The following is a 17,521-nucleotide window of genomic DNA, read 5'->3' on the forward strand; positions in this document are numbered from 1 at the left end:
TTTGAAAAATGAGTTTAATTTTTTTAAACTAAACTAGCATTACCCAATATATATTGGGGAATTAAACCTCAGTATGACTTGAAAAAATATTTACAAATTTTTTTTTAAAAAATTATTCATTATAAATTTAATTATTAATATTTATAATATTTATCACATTTTGTAAATATTATTTTCTCACCATTAATGTGTAAGGGAGAAGTTTCTGTCCAGTCTACTCTGTAGATTAGAGCGTATTATTGGGCCCGTAAGGTATACCATGGATTCTGATTCGATAATTCGAACGATTCAATATGTAGAGCTCATTGAGTATTTCATACCTGCAAAAAATCACGTTGATCGAATATTAATAGCCCTTTGATCGGAACACATTTTTGTCAATGATAAATATGATTTAAAAATAAATTGTTAAAAAAATGTGTTCTGATCAAGAGGCTATCGATATTCGATCAACGTGAGTTTTTTCAAATATGAAGTACTCGACGAATTCTACATATTAAATGATTCAAATAATAAAAGCAAGATCCATGACAAACTCCACAGGCCTAATAGCACAATTTAGTTCACTGTATGAACAGGAGATAAAGCCTCTCCCAATGTGTAAATACCCTATATATTATATGGAAATTATTCAATAATCTCAAAAAATCACGTGACTATACTCTAGACTCATCACTAATTACTTAGTCTCATCTTGTTCCTCTATCCCTAACATAAATCATGGACCCTACTTCTCTCTACCAATTAAAATTTTATAGAACACCACGGATCAATACTCCAAAAATATTGAACAATCACCCTATTATATATATCTTTATCAAAAGCCCATGATCCACTCACCACAACCACAAAGGACCCTCTATTACATCCTTCTCTGAAACCCCATCAACCATTCACGAAAACCCCTCTCTCTCTCTCTCTCTCTCTCCCTCCCTCCGCATCATGGTGGTATCTTCCAAGGAAGAAAGCCCAGTCTATGGAATCAAACTTTCATCAGTTGGGCCAGGAAAGGTAACAGGACAAGACGTGGTTCATGAGCCAACAAACATGGACTTAGCCATGAAACTCCACTACCTAAGAGGTGTTTACTACTTCAGTAGCCAAGCACTTGAAGGGTTAACCATCACGTACATGAAGGAGTCTTCGTTCACCTTGTTGAACTATTTCTACGTCGCATGTGGTCGGTTTCGCAGGTCCGAGTCCTCGGGACGTCCCTACATCAAGTGTAATGACTGTGGTGTTAGGCTCATTGAAGCCCATTGTGTCAACACCATTGATGAGTGGCTTGAGATGGTGAAGGATGTTGATGATGATGATAATGGTGACCTTCATAAGTTGCTTTCTTACAACCAAGTCATTGGTCCTGAATTACCTTTCTCTCCTCTTGTTCTTTTGCAGGTACTGCTATTTCTCTTTCAGCATTGATACACGTACGTAATTTTTACGCATAGAAACTCTCACATGTACACAAAAAATTGTGTAAATAGTATTTTTCTCTCTCTCGACCTTGTTTTGGTGTAGCTTAGGTTGCTATTTATATAAAAAAAAAAAAATTATTTGAAAAATATGTGCCAAAGTGTTTATACAATGATGATTTTTTCGAAAAAAAAATTAAGTGGGTGTTTGGAAAGTTGTTATTTTAGTAGGTTTTTTAGTTTTTGATTATTTTTGGAGGAAAAATTTTTTGTGTTTGGGAAAATGGATTTTTTTGTAGTTGGATGTGATGTTTATGAAAGAAAAAGTGAAATAATTATGAATTTGATGTGATATTTTGTCTGAATTTTTTTTATTATTATTTTTTAACCTATTTTGTCTTTTAGCAAAAAAACTAACAAAAAAAAAAACTCCTCCCATACACCACCAAAATAAAACAACAATGATTCATCCCACTAAAAATATCACCACTAATAGCACTAATGTATTAAAAAAGTAAAAAAAAAAAAAATACAACTCCAAGACCAAAACATCACATCATTAATGACGGGACCCACTGCCACCTAATTATTGGGAGCACTAATTAATACTCCTAAGTATTTTTCAAAATAAAATAAGCCAAAACATCATACAACTGCCACATCATTAGTGCATGCCCTTGCTCTAGAGCTCTGAACATTTTTGTGATATAAATTCTATACTATAAGCTAGAACAATTTAAATAAAGTGAAAAGGCTAAGGTCCCATTTGAAAAGTTACTTTCTCAGTGGTTTTTTTAATTAAATTGTGAGGTGAAAAAAATTAATAGGTTTGTAAAGAATTTTTTTATTTTTAAAAAAAAAATACAAAAAAATAGAGTGAATGGGAAAAAAATTTTGACTCTGTAAAATAAATAGGAAGGAATGTTTTTTCAATTAGTAGAAATTTTCAGACCTTTTTTTTATTATTTATTTAATATTTTAGCTAAAACAACTACTTACCAAAAGACCCTAATTAATGCAACGAAAATGATATCTTTCTTTTTTTGTGAATTTGCCCATTATAGACTTTGAAATCTCTACACTCACAATAAACCATTCCATATTTGCATGTAAAAAAACACGAAAGTTAGATCTAACAACCAAAGAAAGTGATTTTCATATGTTGTTGTGATAATAAAGGACTAGGGGAGGGTGCCGCCCCGCTATGACAGTTTCGTTGAGATTTGTATCATTTTATTTTGATAACTTTAATTATTTCAATTATAAGAGTTTGTCAAGTATATTATTTATGAAAAAATATTTAGGATCCTTTTTGGAGATGGCCTCCATATCTTTAAAATGATTTTGGCCCTCCATATATGTGTGGGGTCCATATTATGAGTAATGTAAATTTGTGGAGCTCTTGTGGGGTGGGGATCTCAATCATTATCACAACAACATATTTATACTAACAGTTTATTTTTTTAAAACATAAATGTAGTCTTATTATAGATTATAAATGACTAATTGATTTGATTTTTTTTTATAAATAATTTATTTTATAAACTTTATGATATGAACAATTTAAATTATCGAAATAAATTTAAAAAACACCCCTACGGATTCACAACACCCTTCCAATTTCGACAATGGACGTAATAAAAAAAATATCATCATAGTTACTACTAGGAGTGTGCACAAACCCGTATAACCCGATAAACCCGCTCAGTCCGATTCGACCCGGTACTGAACCAAACAGTTTCAAATGATGCTTGGATCGGCTATGGGTGTTACTCTGCAGACTTGGCGGTTTGACGATTGAAAATGGATATAGCTCAATCAAAATCAAAAAATTCGAACCGAGCGATATAGCACACAAATATATATATATATATATAAGTATATAGCTTTACATCCACGTATTGCTTTTTTATTACTTTTCCAGGCGTTGGGCTCCTCTAGAGTGAATTCCTAGGATGATCTGATAGTGTGAATTTATGAGGGCACGACACCTGTCTGTTCCACTAATTTATAAGGGCTTGCTTGCAAGAGTTCGGATCCTCCCCTTAAATTTCCTACTTGGCTCCCCACTGGGAATGGCTCAGATTGGGTCAAGAGAGATGGGCGACTTCGATCATTTCATTAAAAAAAAAAAAATTCAAACCAATTTTTTGCTGAAAGTGTGAAAGAGGAGAGAGAGTATTACCTTCACCCTCACCCTCTTCTCCTCCACCTCACACAACCCAGCTCATCGGTGACCCATCTCACCGGCCACCCTGTTTACGATAACCCACTTCCAACGGTAACCCTAATGGCCACTCTATCGCCTAAAACAAGGGCCTAGAGAACAAAATCTTTCAATTCCTTCCAAAGTTTTCCATAACTGGGTTGCCAATGTGTATATATATATATATATATATATAATTACAATAAATTAAGCAAAAAGACCAAGAACCCATTAAGATTTTTTCCCATATTATACACCAAAGCTAGTTTCAACTGCTTGATTTCACATATCTTACAAAGCAGAGAGATCAAGAGAGTGATAGATATAAATTCGCATATATATATATATATATATATATATTTATTGAGAGATGGTGGAACACGTATAGAGAAAGAGAGGGAGAGGAAAGAAATAAGCTGTTGTTAATTTTGTTTTCTTGGATTTTGATTTATTATTTTTGTGAAATTTGAATTATTGTTTGGCATTTGATCAAAACTTCAAAAATCTGGGTTTGATGATTTTATTATTATTATTATTATTATTTTTTCAATTACTCCAATTTATGGGAAGGCATAAAAGTAGAAACAATGGCTGATGGATGGTGGTCGCCAGTGAAAAATAGTAGATGGTTGTTGTCGGTGGACAAACGGTGATGGTAGTTCGTCGATGCGTATCTCTCTCCCTCTCTTTCTTTTCGATTGCTCAACTCTCTCTCTTCTTTCACACTTTTAGCAAAAAATTGGTTTGAATTTTTTTTTTTTTAATTAAATGATTTGACCTGCCCATCTCCCTTGACCCAATCTGGACCGTTCCCAGTAGGGAGCCAAGTAAGAAAATTAAGGAGAGGATCCGGACTCTTGCCTGCAAAACCAAATTTGACACTCTCTCTCATTCTTTTCAGGAAATGAATTTTATATTTTAGCGTAAATTATAAATATCCCCTTAAGGTTTGTTTAAAATATAATTTAATCCTTCTAATTTAAAAAATTACAAATATTCTCTTATTAGAATTTTTTATTTAACAGAATTAATTAAAAAAATAAAATTCATAATTGCTTTACTATCAATAATAAAATTATTTCAATTATTAATTGAAATATATTTTTAATATCATTAAAAACTGTTAATTGACTCAATAATTTATTAATAAAATAAATAATTTATTATAAAATTAAAAATCTCAATATTTATAATTTATCCTATATTTTATAACTTTAATTGCACTCTCTCTCTCTACTCATTTCGTCTACCCTTTAATCCTTGAAAAATCAAACTGTCACTTTCTTTCTCCTTCTTTATAATAAATGGGTTTTGCATCAATCTATTATGGTAGTTCTACATACATTTATTAGTGTATTAAGGTCTCGTTTGGGAAGCGATCGGTTTAGTCAAAAAGTCAAAAAGTTATTAAAAAAGTCAACAACCTATACCAAAAAGTCAAAGATTCTCTTTTCGCTCTACTTTTTGCACAGCTTTTCGTAAAAAACTAAAAAGTCATCCCCAAACATACTAATTTTTTTTAGCTCATATTTTAGCCAAATAGTCAAAAAATTACTAAATTAGCTTGTTCCCAAACGAGACCTAAGTATATATCAACATTGGAAATAAGGTTATTGTTGTGCTAAAGGCACAACAGTATTGTACCTCAATTTGAAATATATTATAGGTTTATTTTTATGATATGAATAGTTTATTTTGTAGGATTTGTTAAGTACTTTATACTTATCAAAAATCATATTAATCGGATATCAATAATTATATGATCGATAACCAAAAAAATAAACAATACATTTTTCTTTTAAGAAATAGCATAATAAATATACAATTTGATCATATAGTTATTGATATCCGATTAATATAATTTTTAGTACACATGAAGTACTCAACAAACCCTACAAAATAACAGTTCAGATAATAAAAATAAGTCCATAATACGTCTTAAATTGAGGCACAACAGTCACTATTGTATCTTTAATACATTGAAAAATGCCTAAGACCCCCAGTGAGGGTCACTGGGGTCGTGCGTGTAGACCCGTGATTGGCCCCAAAAAAAAATTGTTTTTTTTTTTTTTCCAGCGAATGGCAGGACGCCACGTCACTGGGGGTCTGAAGCAGCGCTGTAATACAGTAGTGACTTCGTTTTCACCAAGATTAGTTATAACATTATTATTGAGTTCACTTATTATACAAATTATAAATATAAAAAATTTCTTAAATTATATTACATCATCAATTGATATATTAGTTGGTGCATTAATTGATACATATAATATTATTCATCTACTCATATAATATGAGAGGATGTTTAGAATTATCTAAATAAATATATTTTTTAATTTTTTATAAAAACAATAAAAATAATAATATGATCTAAAAAAAATTTAAAAAATATTTTAATATAAAAAATTGTCAGATAATACCTTAATTTACACCCAAACTGTCTCTCTCATCTTTTTGTTTCGTCTACCCAACTCTATCTTTCCATTACATTGAATTGATTACATTACAACACTTTTTATCTCTTCTTATACAAAAAATTGGTTTTTGTATACATCTATATAATAATGACGAAGAGTTTTAATATTTGAATTCTCAAGAGTGCTTCACACGTGTAACAAAAAAAAAAAACAAACAAATACTTAGAAACATACGTCACATCACATTAAAGTCAAATTTGACATCTTCAAAATAAGTCAAAAAATTAATAAGTCACTATCCTATTTAAATCACATCATCTTATTTAAATCACATCATCTCTCTACTACATTACTTCAAACTTAACCCATATTTCATAAAAAATTAAAAATTACACTTATTTAAAACATTCTAAACAACTCCTAAATCACAAGTGAGCCCACTCCTTTAGAGCACTTTCTTTTTTTTTTTTTAGTTGTCAATCATTTTTGAAACATTAATTACATACTCTCTCTCTACTCTTTTCTTCTACCTAACTCTCTCTCTTCCACTACAGTTTTGCACACTCTGTCTACTCGTTTCTTCTACCACAACTCTCTCTCTCTCTCTCTCTCTCTCTCTCTCTCTCTTCCATTACATTTATAGCTTCTCTTTTCCTTCAATTACATGGATTACAGTCTTAGCCCACGTTTGGGAACTATAACCTTATTTGGTTTGTGTTTCTTAAAATTTTTTTAAAAAAATTCTCTACAAATAAATTTTTAAAAATAATTAAATCAAAAAAAAAATTTCAAAAAAATTTCTCAAAACTTATTTGGTTTACAAGTTTTCCAAACAAATTTCTCTCTCATACACATCGAATCAATCACTTTTTTCAAAACTCTCTCTCAAAATAATTTTTCAAAACATCTTTTGAAAAAAACCAAACCAAACAACTTTTCGTACTTTTTATCTCTAAGACTCATCTCCCAAATTCAAACCAAACATACCCTATAAATTTTAGTCAAAAAATCAAAAAGTTACTAAATTAACCAAAAAATCAACAATCCATACCAAAAAGTCAAAGAATCTCTTTTCTCTCTACTTTTTGCCCATCTTTTCGTAAAAAACTAAAAAGTTATCCAAAACATACCAATTTTTTTTAATTCATATGTTAGCTAAATAACCAAAAAAATTAATAAATTAACCTGTTTCCAAACGAGACCTTAGATATTCTCATCGCTCTATCTCAAAATCTCAATGTTAGCACAACTTTCTCTCTCATGACAACTCTCTCACTATCTTAAGAGAAACAATATGAGATCTAGATTTGATGGCTTTCATCTGACGATTGCACTCCATGTTTACTCCCAATTCTTCCTCTGCCATCTCATTTCGGCATCCTTAAGAGCATCTCCAACCAATCCTTCATATCTTCAAATATGAAGGATGGTCTCCTCCAACCCATCATTCAAATTCATCTCTATTTGGGAGGAGAATGAGTTCATCCTTCATATTTGAAGGGAGGATGAAAAAATGAAAGGATCCCTCCAAAACACTATTCATTTTGTATTTCTTATTATATTACAAATAACTTTTAATTTATAAATTTAATTTTTATAAAATTGACATCATTAAAAAGTATAAAATTATACCTTTAAAATGAGTATAATATTAAATATATTTTACAAAAATTTTAAAATTAAATATTTATTAATGAATAAAAATTACTTTTTGAATAAAATTTGAATGAAGGAAATGAAGGTTTATAGTTGGAGTTTGAATGAATAATGACCTCCTCTATATTTACTTTTTGAATAAAAAATATTATTTTCATCCTCTTAGTGAAAGTATTGCATTGGAGATGCTCTAACAGTTAATCCCCTCAACCTTCAATCTAGACTTTGATTGCATTTATTTTTCAGACTTTCACAAAGTCTCCTTTTTGCAGCTGCAATTTGTAAGACAAAAACATGTGTGTGCATATAAATATTCACCGATGGATGTTGGTTCAAGTGAAAAGAGACTTGGGTCAATGTTTTGAGTTCAAGCCTTTGTGAATGCAGCAAATCGTTTTGAGAGAGGACCTTGCATATGCGTTCGGCAACTTCCTCGACGGATTAATCCTGAATCCAAAAAAATTTAGAAATAACGTGAAAGACCTTAAAAAAATATATATAAATATTCATATTTCTTTCTTTCTACAAAATATAAGATGCGAGCTTTTTTTTTTTTTTTGTGACCACCTACCGATTTCAATCGTGAAACCAAATGATTTTATACGGATGGTTTCGATCAAAAGGTCGGTCGATATTGAATGCAAAGACAGTGAACTCTATACGATGGATGGCGAGTTAAGGTGAAACTTGACCCGGACCGACCTGTGCACACTCCTTATATACCACTAAACTTTTAGAAAGTGCTAAATATATATATATATATATATATATATATTTTAAATCATATAAAATGATATAACAAAGATATATTTGTGAAAATTTAGAACAAAGAAAAAATATTGTTAAAAAGTAGGGTTTGGTTATGGTGTGCAACTTACACCTTACACCTTATACCTTACACTTACACCTTATACTTACACCTTTTGTAAAAAATTAAACCTTACACTTACACCTTTTTTGAGGTTGCACACCATGTGCAACCCACTTATACCTTACACCTTACACTTACACCTTATACTTATACTTACACCTTACACTTACACTTCTTGTGTAAGTGGCACATGGTGTGCACTTGCACACTTAAGAAAACTCCTAAAAAGTATAGAAGAAATAGAAACGGGCAGAAAATTACCTTAGCAGAAAATGTATGCCTTCGACGGTTATAATATCAAAATGAGATTTGATATAAAATATGACAGTACAAAGTGTAATTTAAAATCAAAAGTTAAGAATGTCTTTATTACAAGTTTCTTAATAATTAATTTTTGTAGCTTATTAATAATCCACTTTCTTTTTTTTTTTTTCCGTCATGAATTGAAGTTGCAGCAAGTACTTTCTAAAATTGTCCGACACTCTCAAAATTAAAATTTTAAATAAAGGAAAGGAAATTATTTGATATTCATTTAAAATCTTTAGCATATATATGTGAATATATTTTTATTTTTTTGTTGGACATTTAAAATCTTTAGCATATATATGTGAATATATTTTTATTTTTTTGTTGGGTATGTGGGTGGGGTTGTATATAGGGTGCAAACGAGCCGAGTCGAGTCGAGCTTTAATATGCTTAGCCTTGTTTATTAAGATTTTAACGAACTTGAGCTCCAGTTGAATAAAAATTTAATGAACCGAACTCGAACCGAGTTGGCTTAGGCGCGACTCGAGCTCGAACCTGTTCACGAGCCTTAACGAGTTAAAAAATTTATAAATTCATACTTACATATGAGACTAAAGTTATAATTAAAACTTTGATTATACAATTATATATACAATATATATAAACATACTAAAAAAAATTCATGTTTTACTAAAATAATAATATTTACTACCATTATTATATAAATGTACTATCTATAGTTAATTATTATTTATATTTATATTTTTTAAATATATAAATAGCATATTTCTCTTATTTTTTATACATATTTTTATATTATTTAATATATAAATAATAAATATTAAACGAGCCAGCTAATGAGCCGAGCTTACGATCCAAGCTTTAGAATGTTTGGGCTTGTTTATTAAAAATTTAACGAGCTCGAACTCGAACGCAAAAAAAAATTAATGAATCAAGTTCGAACGAGCTCTTACCGAGTCGAGTTCGAGCCTGTTCACGAACGGCTCTGTTCATTTGCGGCCCTAGTTGTATGAAACGTCACATCACCACCTAAAAACACAACTTAACCATGATTATTTGGGCTTTCTGTGCAGATAACTCGGTTCAAATGCGGTGGAATATCGGTGGGCCTAACTTGGGCCCATGTTCTTGGAGATACATTTTCAGCCATAGATTTCATGAATGCATGGGGCCAAGTCATGGCAGGACATAAGCCGGCCCAATCACTCAAACCAGACCAATCACACACTAAGATTGAAATCTCCTCAAGCCCACTTAAACGATCCGAAGACCCACTCTCTGTGAAACAGGTCGGCCCAGTTGGAGACCATTGGATAAGTCCCAATAACTGCAAAATGGAAGCATTTTCTTTCCAGCTTAGTACCAAGCAGATAAGTCAGTTGCACTCAAAGGTGTGTGGCCAAGTTGGTACTAAAACAATTCCAGTGTTTCAGTCCCTATGTGCTCTTATTTGGAAGACTATAGCCAAAATTAGAGATGGGCCTGAGCCCAAAGTGGTGACGATTTGCAAAAACAATCCCCAAAATGGTCATAAAAATGGTCTTTTGAGCAACGGTCAAGTTGTAAGTGTGGTTGAGGCTAGTTTTTCCATAATGGAAGCCAATTTGAAGGAACTGGCGGAATTGGTAATTAATCAAGCTATGGATGAGCAAAGCAAGATCGAAGAGGCAATGGAGAGAGATCAGGGACTGTCTGATTTTGTTATTTATGGATCAAACTTGACTTTTGTTGATTTGGAGGATGTCAATCTTTATGGGTTTGAATTGAAGGGACAAAAGCCTGTTTACGCGACCTATGCCATTGATGGAGTTGGAGACGAAGGAGCTGTTTTGTTTCTTCCAGGGCCCAAAGATGGGAATGGAGGAAAGGTTGTGACCCTAATCATGCCACAGAATCAAGTTTTGAAGCTGAAATATGAGCTGAAAAGAGAATTTTCAACTGCTTGAATGTACTTCTAAGATCAATTCATGTGTGGTGCGTGTGGTCATCAATGTGTACTAAAAATATTATGATGTGTCATAGCTTGAGGACCCAAAATGCAGGCCCATTATGAGGCGTGGTCATCAATGTGTACTAAATGTTATGCTCTGTGTCATATGGAAGGATTCTATTTGTACCAAAATAATAATTTAGTATGTTTAATTAAAATTTTAATTATTATTATATCCTAATATAAATTTATTAATGAGGATAATTTATACTAAATCTTAAAATATATTTTTTTCATCATATATTCTAATTATTTATACATATTTTTCATATTAAGTCTCTTCATTTTCTTTAAAATTTAATTAATTTTACTTTATCTTCTTCCTCTCGTCAAAACTCTAATTCATTTCACTAAAACTCACCACTATCTTTTTTGGTTACATCGGAAAATAAAGCAACAGATCGGGACTAGGCCCGTTCCTTAGATAGATCTATCATATCTGCAACAAGCAGACTTCGAATTTCAGCTGGTGGTTCAGTCACCACCATCATGTCTTCGGGTTGTTGAGCTCTAAATTTTGCCAGGTCATCAGCACAAAGATTTCCTTCCTTCCAAACATGTTGGACAGTGCATTGGCAACCTCAGAGTAGAATTCTAGCATCCTCAACCAGATTCAAGAATGGGCAATAGTCACCTATTTCCTCGTTCATCAGTTGCACCACTTGCATCGCATCTGTTTCAATGATGACATTGTTCATGCCTTTTTGGAGAGTGATTATGAGTCTCTTATACAGAGCCCATAATTCAGCTTCTAGGCTTGTCCTTGGTTGCAAGTAGCCATAGTAGCCACATACCCAAGCTCCACATTCATCTCTAATTAGTTCACCAAAGCCTCCATCTCTACTGAGTTTCCTGCTGCCATCAGCGTTGAGCTTCAATATTCCTGCAGAAGGTAAGCACCAGTTAATGAGTCTATATGAAGGTCTGGGTTGTGGAACATGCTGGAGGAATGCTTGGTGGATTGCTCTAGAGTAGTCAAAGATGAATTTAGCACTCTCTTGGTGGCTGACAGATTTTCTTTCAAAAATAAAACCATTTCTGTTTTTTCTAAATCTTCCACAAAGCCACCACAAAAATAGAATACCAAGAGAGTTGGTCAGAAAAATGGGCTTTGCTCTTAGCATTTCTCTTAAGCCAATCCATCCAAGTCCTCTTCAGCATATCCAAGTACCATTTTTTATCAAAAACAGTGAGCCACACTTCTTTTGCTATATAACAATCTCTAAATAAATGGTTAATATCCTCAATCCCATTACACCTAGGGCATTAAGGGTTATTGGTTAATCCCCTTTTCAGTCTCATGTGATTGGTGAGAAGCTTCCAATGAAGAACAGTCCATAGGAAGCCTTTTAGTTTCTGAGATAATCTTAATTTCCACACCCATGTCCAGTCCTCCCCTTTGTTCTCATTACCCAACAGCAAACTATACACAGATGAAACAGAGAACTCACCACCAAGGGACCCCTTCCATAAAGGTAAGTCCAGCCCAGTGTTAACAAGAGGTAGAGTCCCCAAAATAAGGGCAGCTAGGGGTAGGGGAAAGTTACACCTCACAAGGTTAACATCCCAATTCCCATCATCCCCTAGCAGCTCTCTCAAATTGGTAAAATGGTTATCAACAGCATGGTTAGTTTGAGTGGTACTAGAGACAATGTCCTCAAAGGAACTGTTTCCATACCATCAATCTTTCCAAACATTCACACTTTTACCACCACTAACATTCCACTTCACACATTTCCTTAAAATGTTCCTGGTATTTATAATGCCTCTCCAAACATGAGAAGCGTGCCTTCATTTTTTCAAGTTAAATAAGGAATTGTTTTTGAGGTATTTAGTCCTCAAAACCTCACACCACAAACTGTCTTTGTGGCTAATTAGATTCCAACCCAGCTTCGAGATCAAAGCTAGATTATGATTTCTAGCTTTCTTAATCCCAAGGCCATCATATTTCCTCATTTTGCACACAACATCCCATTTGACAAGGTGTATTTTTTTCTTGTCCATAGTACAAACCTGTGATGACAAAAGCATTGTCTGCATAGAATAAAAAAGGATAGTAGAGGCCACAGACTTGATGACAGTAGCTCTACCAGCCATGGGAAGAGTGTTGGTTTTCCATCCAGCCAGTCCTTTTTTGCATCTTCTCTAAGATGTCAATGAAATGACCCCTGGTAACTCTGCCATGGATAACAGGAACACCCAGGTATCTCCTTAAATCAGAGGTAAAAAGGATGTCACTCATGGTACTGAACTTTTTGGCATTCCTCCTATCAATGTTAGGGGATACAAAGAGCTTGGATTTATGGGAGTTGATATTCAAGCTAGAAAGCTCACAAAACTCATTCATAATCTTCATGATTATACTACAATTGGATGTAGTAGCTTGGCCAAATAGTATTAAGTCATCAGCAAAGAAAAGATGGGTAATTTTAGGCCTCCCTCTGGAAGTCTGCACCCCTTTCCAAGCCTTACTATTAGCTTGAAGACTAATCATATTAGAGAGTCTTTCTAAACAAAGCACAAACAGATATGGGGACAAGAGGTCACCTTGTCTCAACCCTCTAGAGGGTGTGAATTCCTCCAGAAGTTCTCCATCCTAGATGATAGTAGTGCTAACAGTGGTCACACAGCACATGGTAAGTTCAATAAGAGTAAAATCAAAGTTAAATTCCTCCAAGGTTTGTTTTAAGAAATCTCAAGAAATATTGTCATAAACTTTTCCCAAGTCAATTTTAAAAACCAAGTCGTCCTTCTTACCTTTCTTATTATTCAGAGAGTGAATAATTTCTTGAGTAATAATAATATTATCCCTGGTATTTTTACCGAGGATAAAACTACTCTAGTTAGGTCAAATAATCTTATTCAAGAGGGGCCTCAGTCTATTAACAATGATTTTAGAAATGATCTTATAGGACACTTTGTAAAGGCTAATAGGTTTAAATTGTTTCACATTCTCAGGGTTGTCAATTTTGGGAATCAAAGCAATAAAAGTTCTGTTCACTTCTCCAGGGATTTGGTTAGACATAAAGCACTGTCTCACAAAATCACAAGCAGAAGCACCAATAAGTAAGTGTGGTAAAACACAGCCTAGAACACATTCCTCCCAGGTGCTTTGAAGGCACTAATATTCTTGACAGCTCTCCACACTTCCTCATCAGAAATGTCATGGGTAAGAGCAGAATTATCCTCCTGAGTCAGCTGGCACCTTACCAGGTTATTCCAATTGGAGGAGAGAAAAGCAGGTGAAGTATAGCCGAAGAGATTCTCACAGTAATTGGTGATCAATGCTTTGAGTTGGTCAAGTTGGTCCACTCACACCCAATTAGCATTCTTGAGGATCTCAATATTTCTCCTTCTCTTTTTAGCCAGGGTAGTGAGGTGAAAGAATTTAGTATTTCTTTTACCTTGTGTAATCCACTTGGCTCTAGCTTTTTGGAACCATAGAAGCTCTTCTTGATACAAAACAAGGTTATATTGCTCAACAAGATCAAGTTCTAATTGGTGAAAGTTGTGGGAATAATTAGAGGCCTGGGCTATTTGGATTCCATCAATCCTCCCAAGTAGCCATCTCTTCCTTCTAAAGATGTTTCCAAAAACCTTTTTGTTCCAATTACTGGCTTCTTGAGAAAGAATATCAAGGCTTTTACTTAGGAAATGTGAGGAAGTAGCCCAACTAGTTTCAACCACAGATTTAAAGTCCTTATGCGTAATCCTCGCAGCCATAAATTTAAAGGGCCTACTAGAAGGGTTAAAAGGGGACTTACCTTGAGTGAACACCATCATTGGGGAGTGGTCGGAATATGTTCGACGCAGGCTTCTGACTGCTCCATCTGGAGATGTAGTTCGGCACTCAGTGTTGCACATAGCTCTGTCCAATCTAACTATAGTGTTGGCCCATCATTTCCGATTATTAGACCATGTCAACCTATTCCTGCACAGCATAAGTCCATCAGTTTACAATTGTTAAGCCTGTTATTGAACTTTCTGCTCCTTCTTTGATCTTGACTCATGCTCTGAGAATTATTTCCTTCAAATCTTCGTTTCTCATTTTGAGAGGTGAAGTCATTAAAATCTCCAGCAACTAACCAAGGTTTCTCCATGGATTGGGCTAGAATTTGTAGTTGTTCCTATAACTCATCTCTTTTGTTGGCATTCGGACTGGCATATACTGCTGATAAAACCCAGTCTTGGAAATCTTGTCTAGAGATAGTTGTTGTGATTTGTTGAGAGCAAGCCTCCATAACTCTGACATTCACCACATTAGGATTCCAAATCATCCAGATGCCCCCACTTCGGTCAATAGGGTCTACATGTGCTGAGGCCGTGAAGCCCATACAGTTGAAGAACATGCCCATGTCTTTAAATTCCAGATTGGGTTCCATATGAACTACCAGTTCTGGTTTATGGATTTGAACTAGCTCTCTCAAACAAAAAAGGAGTAGTGAAGTTTTGGGATAAAACAACCTCGTCAATCATGCTTTGATCTTTGTGATGAGATTTTTAGAAAAGAGTAAATTGTGTCAATCTCTCAATACAAACCCACTTCACAAAACATCAATCTAGAAACCATGAAACCATAGAAAGCATTAGAATCATCATTAGAAGACAAAAAACCAAAAAATTCACTAGAGAGAAAAAAAAAGTTCCCAACTATAGAGAGAGCGCACCGTTTTTGATGAAAAACAAATCTTACTCAACAAAGTTCATGAGACCTAATCAAGATCCATATATATATATATATAAAGAGAGAGATGAGATGGGAGAAGAGAGTACCCAGCGTAGAGGAGAGAGGAGGAAATCTTTTTTTTAATTGATTTATTTATTATTTGAGAGTACCACAAATTATTATTTTATGTTGAAGGGTACTTTAAGAAAAAATATAGGATATATTGAGATTAAATTATAAAATTAAATAATTTAATAGAGAATATTAAAAAATTGGGCTGAACTATTTTTCAGGTACAAATAGAATCACGCATGTCATACCTTGAGGACCCAAAATGGAGGCCCATTATGAGGCCCAAGTGGAGACTTTTTCGGCCTTCGGCTTACAATTGTCATTTGTTGAGCAAAGTAATTGGTTGGTACTTTATTCAACTAAACAACAATGGCATTGGGGCATTGCAATTACATCTATTTCAAATGTTGCGTCTATAAAGTCCACTGAATTTGAATTGAAACTTGTCTAAATAAATTTAGATTGGGGAAAATAACTATGTTTCCATTAGAAAATTGAGCAATTTCATGTGATTATTAGCTAATGTTTTGAAGAAAAAACATAAATGTTAGTGATGCCAATTATATTACGGAATATGCTATCAAATATTTACCAAGTGTCAAGTTGTTACATCATCATTAAATATGAGAATGAAAAAAATATATTTATGCGAGCAACATTAGTTTGTGAAACTTTATATAAGTTAAGTTGCTTCTATCATATTATTTTTAATATTAAATATTATTATTGCATATCTAATATGGGAGCGAGATTAGTTTGTGAAACTATTTATAAATTTGTATAAGAAAAAAACAAACAAAAATTTTCAAGATGAACATCGACCATTCAAGTAATTGCTTCGCAATATTCAAAACACATGTGACTTAAATATAATTGTGTTGGCCAATAAGTTCTACTATCAATCTTCTATTTGTGTTTAAATTTTAAATTTATAAACTAAAAGAAAAAAAAAATTCAAATTACACCCAAGATGTTGGAGTGATAATCATCAAATAAGAAAATGAAATAGTAATAATAATTATTATTATTATTTTGTTTGGTTACAGTTTTCATAATTTTCTTTTTAGAAAATTTTATTTTTTCATTTTCCGTATTTTTTTTATTTTCATTGAATTTTTAAAAATATTTTAAGTAATTTTTTTAATTTTTAGACACGCCTAATATAAATACACTTAAAAAGTATAGTATTCGTGAAAAAAATCTTTAAAAAATTCGCTAAATACCAAAAATACAAATATATATATATATATATAAATTCTGTACATTTTTCATATTTTTGTATATTTATTAATTTTTTATAAATATTTTACTATTTAGATACATCTAAATAAGGTGTATCTACAAAAAGTAAAAAATTACTTAAAATTTTAAAAATATTCACTAAAAACAAAAAAAAAAACATAATTTTTAAAAAACTACATATAGAAAATTAAAACCAAACACACTAAGGCCCCGTTTGGGATAAAGGTTGGAGCTAAAATAACTATATAAGACAAAATATGCTATTTTAGTTAAATAGGACAAAATGTCACATCCAATTCATAATCATTTTATTTTTTCTTTCACAAAAGGTAAAAAAGTCAAAATCCCAGACTTAGGCTTCGCTTGGGAATACGTTATTTTTGTAATTTTTTAATTTTTTATAAAAAGATATATAAAAAAATAAAGAGAAATGTGACAACTTATAAGGAGTTTTTGACCTATTGAAAGCTACTAAACGAGATTTAAAATAATTAAAAAATTAAAAAACTGATATATGGAGAGAGAAACAAAGGTTTGGGTGACTCAGAGTGGGTAAGGATGAATCATATGTATCTGGAAAAAGGGGACCAGTGAAGGGGGACCGGAGACAAGATGAGAATGCTCTGGGCTCTTTGTTTTCTCCCACACATGCATATGACGTAATGATATATAGGCAGCTGTATGTATTGGTGTGTGGGGCTACCAATTACTCTGGGTCT

The 17,521-nt window shown here is 32.6% G+C and overlaps 2 protein-coding genes across 2 annotated transcripts; one reads left to right on the forward strand and one right to left on the reverse strand.

The window, feature by feature from the left end:
- Nucleotides 1-833: 833 nt before the first annotated feature.
- On the forward strand, nucleotides 834-10,995 carry LOC114288703 (protein ECERIFERUM 26-like). Its single transcript, XM_028232266.2, has 2 exons — nucleotides 834-1,398; nucleotides 9,906-10,995. Exons 1-2 carry the CDS (start codon nucleotides 943-945, stop codon nucleotides 10,776-10,778), a joined length of 1,329 nt encoding a protein of 442 aa, XP_028088067.1. The 5' UTR covers nucleotides 834-942; the 3' UTR covers nucleotides 10,779-10,995.
- A 147-nt stretch (nucleotides 10,996-11,142) lies between these two features.
- LOC145792154 (uncharacterized) lies at nucleotides 11,143-16,958 on the reverse strand. The gene is made up of 2 exons (XM_082872807.1): nucleotides 14,587-16,958; nucleotides 11,143-11,705 (listed from the first exon to the last, which is right to left on the reverse strand). The coding sequence occupies exons 1-2, from the start codon at nucleotides 14,684-14,686 to the stop codon at nucleotides 11,404-11,406; spliced, it is 402 nt and encodes a 133-aa protein (XP_082728933.1). The 5' UTR covers nucleotides 14,687-16,958; the 3' UTR covers nucleotides 11,143-11,403.
- Between the last annotated feature and the right edge of the window lie 563 nt (nucleotides 16,959-17,521).

This window comes from Camellia sinensis, chromosome 6, assembly GCF_055761805.1.
Source record: "Camellia sinensis isolate YWXY chromosome 6, ASM5576180v1, whole genome shotgun sequence".
Classification (NCBI taxonomy): domain Eukaryota; kingdom Viridiplantae; phylum Streptophyta; class Magnoliopsida; order Ericales; family Theaceae; genus Camellia; species Camellia sinensis.

Bases quoted from the DNA above. Each gene is read 5' to 3' on its own strand.
- LOC145792154 (XM_082872807.1), bottom strand. From the start codon at position 14,686: ATGTGCAACACTGAGTGCCGAACTACATCTCCAGATGGAGCAGTCAGA. The intron at 11,706-14,586 runs GTAAGTCCCCTT...TACCTTCTGCAG, and splicing joins AATGATGGTGTTCACTCAAG to GAATATTGAAGCTCAACGCT.
- LOC114288703 (XM_028232266.2), top strand. From the start codon at position 943: ATGGTGGTATCTTCCAAGGAAGAAAGCCCAGTCTATGGAATCAAACTT. The intron at 1,399-9,905 runs GTACTGCTATTT...CTTTCTGTGCAG, and splicing joins CTCCTCTTGTTCTTTTGCAG to ATAACTCGGTTCAAATGCGG.